At 67.1% G+C, this 8,066-nt stretch overlaps 1 protein-coding gene across 1 annotated transcript; it reads right to left on the bottom strand.

Moving 5' to 3' along the window:
* Positions 1-398: 398 nt before the first annotated feature.
* On the bottom strand, positions 399-1,475 carry EMIHUDRAFT_447004 (hypothetical protein; the record flags this gene model as incomplete). The annotated part of the gene is made up of 5 exons (XM_005789347.1): positions 399-541; positions 609-676; positions 758-881; positions 956-1,087; positions 1,160-1,475. Coding segments are annotated over 5 exons (781 nt in total), but the record flags the coding sequence as incomplete, so codon positions are not given.
* Between the last annotated feature and the right edge of the window lie 6,591 nt (positions 1,476-8,066).

The following is an 8,066-nucleotide window of genomic DNA, read 5'->3' as shown; positions in this document are numbered from 1 at the left end:
GCACCGGGGAGGGCTTGTGACCGATGGGATCTCGCGCCTTCTCCTCGCAATCCTCTATGTCCATGCCGTCGCCGCCCGCGTCGGTGGCGCCGGCCGCCTCCCCGCGCCCGAATCCGGCGTCCGAGCTGTTGCTCGCCGCGCCGGCCATGCGGCCTCGAGTCCTGTCGACGGCTGAGGTCCTGGCCACGGCCCGCAGCAGCAACAGCAGCAGCAGCAGCAGCAGCAGCAGCAGCAGCGGAACTGATCTGAGCGAGGCCCATCCCACGCAAGCGCAAGCGACCACGCCCGCCCCAATCGCCAGCAAAACCCGCGCCGCCAACGAGGTGCCCCCACCGCCACCACCAGCCCGCTCGAGGATCGACGCCACCTCGGCGTGGCCCCGCGCGAGAGCGATCTCCCGCGGGGTGGCTCCGCCCGGACCTTGGCTCGCGGACGCGCCCGCCGCCAGCAGCACCCTCACCACGTCTGCGCTGCCCGCCAACGCGGCGTGGTGGAGCGGCGTCGCGCCAGCGCCGTCAATCGCGCCGACGGCCGCGCCCGCCTGCAGGCAAGTTCCGAGAGAGTTCCGAGAAGGTTCCGAGAAGGTTCCGACGGCATGCCGCGGCCGCCTCGAGGCAAGCCAGAGCCGCGCCGGCGTGCCCGGCGGCGGCGGCATGGTGGAGGGCCGACGCTCCGCCTGGTGATGAATCACCCGAGGTCGCTCGAGGTCGCCCCACAGATCACCCGAGATGACGCGTCAGGTCAGCGAAAGAAACGCCTCGGTCGCCGGCGTCCACCCAAGAGCCGGAGGACAGGAGGAGCTGCGCGACCCGCCGCCGGCCGTGCATCGACGCGAAATGCAGCGGGGTGGCGCCGCGGTCGGTCAGCGCGGCGAGCGGCGCCTATGGGACGTGTCCACGACAGGTCGGGGACGTGTCCCGGACAGGCGCCTCGGGCTCGGCGCTGCGAGGGGCGCCCCGCCGTCGACGAGGGCGCGGCACGCCTCGAGGTGGCCGTGCTTGGCGGCGAGGTGCAGCGGGGTGATGCCGCGAGGCGTGGCCGCGCCCGCCTCCGCGCCGGCGACGAGCAGCAGCCGGACGGCCGCCGCCTGGGACATGTCGAAGCACGTGTCATGGACGTGCCCCAGACGTGCGCCGAGCAGCATCTAGACCGCGGCCGCCTCTCCCTTCCACGCCGCAACGTGCAGCGGCGTCGCGCCAGACGCGTCGGCGGCCTCCACCTCCGCGCCCGCCGCGAGGCACGCACGCGCCGCACCGAGCATGCCCCGGCCTGCCGCGAGGTGCAGAGGCGTGATGCCGGTGGCGTCGGCCGCACCGGCCTCCGCCCCCGCGGCGAGCAGAGCGGCGGCCGCCGCCGTCGCGCCAAAGCCGACTGCGTCGTGCAAGGGCGAGCCTCCCTCCGCCGCCTCGTAGTCAAACACGTGGGAGAGGCCGCTCGCGCCCGCCGCGCAGCCCGCGAGCACCCGCGTGCGCATGTTGTTCCGGTGCGCGTGCAGGTTGACGCCCACCTTGGTGCCGGCCGAGACCGGCATCCCCGCGTGCGCCGTGCGCGCGTCTGGAGTGAGCAGGTCCCCGTCCTGCAGGTGCGGCCACCTGCGAGATGTCCTGGACGGGTCATGGGCATATGCTGCAGGCGCTGGACGGGTCATGGGCATATGCTGCAGGCGCTGGACGGGTCATGGGCATATGCTGCAGGCGCTGGACGGGTCATGGACATATGCTGCAGGCGCTGGACGGGTCATGGACATATGCTGCAGGCGCTGCCACGAGGGTGTGCAGTGTGGCAGGGGCGGTGCACACACATCACGGCCCTGCCGGCCTTGGGCGTGATGCTCAGGTTCAAGGCGGGCATGGAAAACTCGCCGCCTTCCTCGGGCGCGCGGAGAAAGACGTAGAGCGTCCACACGCGCGGCCCTCCGGGGCTGTCACGAGGCACCGCCTGCCCGCTTGCGTCGTGGTGGAGCCCGAACGACTCGCCCTCTGCGTAGCGGAAGAAGCGGAGCGGCTCGCAGTTGCCGGCGGGGAGCTGAAGCGCCTCGAGCATGCGCGCCTCGAGCCCGCGCATCGCGCCCTCTGACCAGCAGTCGCCGCCAGGCACCGGCACACAGCTGAGCGAGGCGCTGCTGCAAACCTCCTTCTGACCGCAGCTGCTCCCACTCGACCGAAAGGACACGCTCTCGGCGAGCGTGGCCAGCCTCTCCGCCTCCTCGGCTGACGCGAAGGCATCAAAGATGATGACGGGAGGGTCGGTGCTGGCCAGAGTCGGCTGGAGCCGCTCCAACGCCGCTGCGCGAGCGAACGCCGCGGCAACCGCTCCGGGCCCGACAGCGTCCGGCACCGGCCGGCACGGATCCTCAGCGGCGGCGGCGGCGGCGTCAGCGCACAGACCGCAGGCCGCTGGGCAGTACGCCTCTGGGAGTTGGCGGCACCTGCCCTCGGAAGCATACCGGGCACAGCTCTCATGACGGTCGCTGCAGTTGCTGACGGGCGCGAGCAGGCTGGCGCTGCCCAGCCGCATCGGCGCAATCCCCCAGAGCATCCGTGCTACCGCCGCGCCTGCCAGGTGGCGAGCAAGCCTGGCGAAGAGGCACAACGCACTCGTCAGCGACGCTTGCTCGGGTCTAAGGCGCTACCGTCGCGCCTGCCCCCGGCTTGAAGCCGTACGGGGGGCGAGCAGGAAGTAGGCCTCGAGAAAGAATTCTTTCTGCCTCGGTCTTCTCAGGTTCTGAAATGCTCTTGCAGAGGCGGTTGGTGGTGCACTAACCCCGAGAAACCCTTCGGGTCACTCCTCATCGCAAACCCTGTGTCAGCAGTCCTCCTCCGGGAATGTACGTAAGAGCCACATACACTGACTGAGTGAGAGAGAAATAGAAAAAATCGAAGACTGCAACGCGGTCGTCCCATTAAACTCTCGGCCCGACTCATTACGAGCTCCTACAGGTAAACTCTCGGCCGTCCGTGTGCGACCGTCTTCGGAAATGCACGCGACGATCTACCCGCTGCTGAGTATGCTCCCCTCCCCTGTTTGGCGGCAGCATGGGGTAGCAGACACGCACAGCGTCTTGAGCAGCCGGAGACGGGCCGACAGCTGCGCCGAAGAGACCATATCGGCGATGCCGCGCACGGACGTGAGTGAATCGCAACTCGCCGCAGTCGAGGTGCAGGTGCGTGACGCCACCCAAGCGCTCGGCCTCAACGACTTGACTAGCCTTGCCCAGCCGCTGGGTGTACGCGTCGTGCACCAATCTGGCGAGCTGCGCTTCGACACTATCGCGCTCAGTTCGACCCCAACATCGCCACCACCGGAGCCGGAGCCGTCGCCGCCGTCACTGCCACCCTCCTGCGACTTCTCATGCGGCGCGTCAACCTGCCTGCAGCTGCGAGGTCTGCTATCGTGCGAGGATCTCATCGTACATCTCGGCTGCGATTGTCACGGCTGCTGCGTGGACAGCAGACCCTCACCAGGCATGCCGCCGCCGCCACCGTCAGAGTCTCCGAAATCGCCGCCGCCGCCGCCGCCGCCCTCGCCGCCGCCTCTGAAGGTTGTCGCCGAGTATGACTGTCAGGGTTCTTTCTCTCCGGCGTGCAATGCCAGTAACGGATCGGTATCCTCCAAGTCGTTTGCCGATGCCATCTATGCGAATCTGCCCGCGTCGCAGGTCCTGCTTCGACTCGATCTACCTACTGGGGGCCAACCTGACGGAGGCGCAGGACATCTACCGGCCCTCGAGCGGCGCACGCGACGTGACGTGGAACCTGGGGCCGAACCTCCAGTTCTACAAGATGCTGCAGTACTACGACACGGCTGGCGTGGAGGTCCTCTACATGATGGAGTCCGACACCATACCCCTGGCCCGCGACTGGCTCGACGACCTCGTCGATGCGAAGGAGGCCCTGCGCCCCTTCTCCGTCGCCGGCTCGCGGTACAGCGGGTACAAGTGGAAGCCTCTGCACGATCACATCAAGCGCCCGCTCTTGAACCACCTCAACGGCAACTCGCTGTACAACCTGTCCGCTCCTCTCCTGCGGTCGGTGCTGGACTCCTTCAACGTCAATGAGTGGGAGACGGTCCTCCACTCGTCCTTCGACGTCCAGATCGCGGAGGTGGTGTACGACATTGGTTATGGCGCGATCGATGCCGCCGAAACGCCAGAGCAGGCGGAGCAAAGCTTTGACTACAAGCAGACCGCGACCATGAGCAACCACGCGGCGAGCATCGTGGTGGCGCAGGACATCTGCGAAGAGTGCCGCTTCATCCACGGCGCGAAGTACATGCGCGACTGGTCCACGCGCTGCTGCGCCGGGGACCCATACGACACGGTCTACCCGAAGCCGTGTATCGCCGAGAGCGAGAGCGCGTCGCTCACGCTCGTCGTCACGGACTTTGGGACGGGCAGCATCGACACGTTCATGGCCAACCTCACTCGGGCCCGTCAGGCCCTCGCCGACGCACAAACCAGCCCCGACACGTGCGCTCACCTCGACGCGTGCGCCAGCTACTCGCTCCCCTTCGACGAGATCATCGTGGTCACACCGGAAGCAGAAGTCGCGGAGTACCAGGCAGCATATCCGGACGCGAAGGTCACGTTCCTTGCTCGACGCCTTGAGACGGGTCGCGAGTCGCCGTGGTGGGACATCTGCACCACCAACGTCACAACGGCGTGGTTCATGCAAGTGACCTCCTTCTTCTCCTTCGCGGAAGACTTCCGGCTCCCGGTGCACACCCGCGCCGACGGGGAGCTCGTCCCTCTGAGCCCGTACATCGAGCACGACTCGAGCTACTGCGGGCGAAAGTGTCGCCAGGAGATCAATGAGGCGCGGCAGTTCATCCACCCGGGCGCGAACCGGCGGTACCTGCAGTCGCACGCAGTCTACAACACCGCCATTCGCGACCAGTACTGCGGCGAGATCAACATGTCGGCGTCGGTGCCTGGCCCGACCAGCTACTTCTCCTATATCGATCGGGACTACTACGACTGCGAGCACAACCAGACCTGCAACGGGGTCCATGACCCGCCGGGCTGCAACAGCAGGGAGATGAAGGGAAAGTGCGCGCTGGTGGGCGAGGAGGGCGAGCACGCGCGAGAGCATTGCAAGGTCGCCTGCGGGAGCTGCACCGACACTGGGAGCGGGGGGCGCATGCTCTCAAACAACGATCGATTCCTGGAAGGCTCGATCCTCACGCAGGGCAGCGGCTGCACCAAGGGGGGCTCGCCGTACCACACGCACGACATGGTGACACTCCCTCCGATGCCGTCCTTCCTCGGTGTGGACGAGGTCGCGTGCGAGGACTCGGGCAACTTCACAGAGTGCCCCTGCGTCTTCCCCTTCTTCCACAACGGCACGAGTCACAATGAGTGCCTGCAGCCCGAGGACGGCTTGGCGTACCTGCAGTGCCCGACGTCGCTGCCCTCCACGCGCGAGTTCAAGCTCGATTCCCCGTCCTGGAGGTACTGCACCGAGACCGACGCGTACCCGACAGACAAGGCTTCTTACCTTGCCCCTACCAACACTATGCGGCCGAGAGGGCTGCGAGCCAGTGCCAACGGTCCGTGGGCGGGCAGCCTGGTGCAGAGCGGGCAGCTCGCGCCGTGGTGGGCCCGGCGCCGGAGGATGGGGGAAAACGACGAGGCGGTGGAGGCGTGGCGCGGACTGGCGGAAGCTGGATCGGGCGACGACTTCGAGCCGCCCTCCCCGCCGCCGCCCGGGGAGACCGCCGCGCTCGCGCAGGCCGACGCGGACGCCGCGGCGGAGGAGGCGCGCATCGCCGCGATGGAGTACCAGACGCCGCCCCACTTCGCGCTGGTGCGACCATTCTCTCTAGCTGACGTCAGCAGCCTGCTCGACTCCTTCGACCGATGGGACACCCTTCCGCCGTGCAACCAGAGCCGGCGGCTGAGCGAGAGCGTCGACCTGGTCCTTTACCTCTCTCGCAACATCTCTGGAGACGACAGCAAGACTCTCTCTGTGCGCGCCACCGTGGACGCCTTCCTCCAAAACGCGACCGATCGACCCTGGAGGTGCGGGCCCGCCCCCCCAAGCTCGCCCACCGCGCACCCGGCTCACTCGTGCGAATCTGCCCGCGTCGCAGGTCCTGCTTCGACTCGATCTACCTACTGGGGGCCAACCTGACGGAGTCGCAGGACATCTACCGGCCCTCGAGCGGCGCACGCGACGTGACGTGGAACCTGGGGCCGAACCTCCAGTTCTACAAGATGCTGCAGTACTACGACACGGCTGGCGTGGAGGTCCTCTACATGATGGAGTCCGACACCATACCCCTGGCCCGCGACTGGCTCGACGACCTCGTCGATGCGAAGGAGGCCCTGCGCCCCTTCTCCGTCGCCGGCTCGCGGTACAGCGGGTACAAGTGGAAGCCTCTGCACAATCACATCAAGCGCCCGCTCTTGAACCACCTCAACGGCAACTCGCTGTATAACCTGTCCGCTCCTCTCCTGCGGTCGGTGCTGGACTCCTTCAACGTCAATGAGTGGGAGACGGTCCTCCACTCGTCCTTCGACGTCCAGATCGCGGAGGTGGTGTACGACATTGGTTATGGCGCGATCGATGCCGCCGAAACGCCAGAGCAGGCGGAGCAAAGCTTTGACTACAAGCAGACCGCGACCATGAGCAACCACGCGGCGAGCATCGTGGTGGCGCAGGACATCTGCGAAGAGTGCCGCTTCATCCACGGCGCGAAGTACATGCGCGACTGGTCCACGCGCTGCTGCGCCGGGGACCCATACGACACGGTCTACCCGAAGCCGTGTATCGCCGAGAGCGAGAGCGCGTCGCTCACGCTCGTCGTCACGGACTTTGGGACGGGCAGCATCGACACGTTCATGGCCAACCTCACTCGGGCCCGTCAGGCCCTCGCCGACGCACAAACCAGCCCCGACACGTGCACTCACCTCGACGCGTGCGCCAGCTACTCGCTCCCCTTCGACGAGATCATCGTGGTCACACCGGAAGCAGAAGTCGCGGAGTACCAGGCGACATATCCGGACGCGAAGGTCACGTTCCTTGCTCGACGCCTTGAGACGGGTCGCGAGTCGCCGTGGTGGGACATCTGCACCACCAACGTCACAACGGCGTGGTTCATGCAAGTGACCTCCTTCTTCTCCCTCGCGGAAGACTTCCGGCTCCCGGTGCACACCCGCGCCGACGGGGAGCTCGTCCCTCTGAGCCCGTACATCGAGCACGACTCGAGCTACTGCGGGCGAAAGTGTCGCCAGGAGATCAATGAGGCGCGGCAGTTCATCCACCCGGGCGCAAACCGGCGGTACCTGCAGTCGCACGCAGTCTACAACACCGCCATTCGCGACCAGTACTGCGGCGAGATCAACATGTCGGCGTCGGTGCCTGGCCCGACCAGCTACTTCTCCTACATCGATCGGGACTACTACGACTGCGAGCACAACCAGACCTGCAACGGGGTCCATGACCCGCCGGGCTGCAACAGCAGGGAGATGACGGGAAAGTGCGCGCTGGTGGGCGAGGAGGGCGAGCACGCGCGAGAGCACTGCAAGGTCGCCTGCGAGAGCTGCACCGACACTGGGAGCGGGGGGCGCATGCTCTCAACCAACGAGCGATTCCTGGAAGGCTCGATCCTCACGCAGGGCAGCGGCTGCACCAAGGGGGGCTCGCCGTACCACACGCACGACATGGTGACACTCCCCCCGATGCCGTCCTTCCTCGGTGTGGACGAGGTCGCGTGCGAGGACTCGGGCAACTTCACAGAGTGCCCCTGCGTCTTCCCCTTCTTCCACAACGGCACGAGTCACAATGAGTGCCTGCAGCCCGAGGACGGCTTGGCGTACCTGCAGTGCCCGACGTCGCTGCCCTCCACGCGCGAGTTCAAGCTCGATTCCCCGTCCTGGAGGTACTGCACCGAGACCGACGCGTACCCGACAGACAAGGCTTCTTACCTTGCCCCTACCAACACTATGCGGCCGAGAGGGCTGCGAGCCAGTGCCAACGGTCCGTGGGCGGGCAGCCTGGTGCAGAGCGGGCAGCTCGCGCCGTGGTGGGCCCGGCGCCGGAGGATGGAATAGCGCGATGTGCCGG

The sequence above is a fragment of the Emiliania huxleyi genome, assembly GCF_000372725.1.
Source record: "Emiliania huxleyi CCMP1516 chromosome Unknown EMIHUscaffold_1292, whole genome shotgun sequence".
Taxonomy (NCBI): domain Eukaryota; phylum Haptophyta; order Isochrysidales; family Noelaerhabdaceae; genus Emiliania; species Emiliania huxleyi.
The sequence above is the reverse complement of the archived record's forward strand: the minus strand, read 5'-3'. Positions and strand labels throughout refer to the sequence as shown.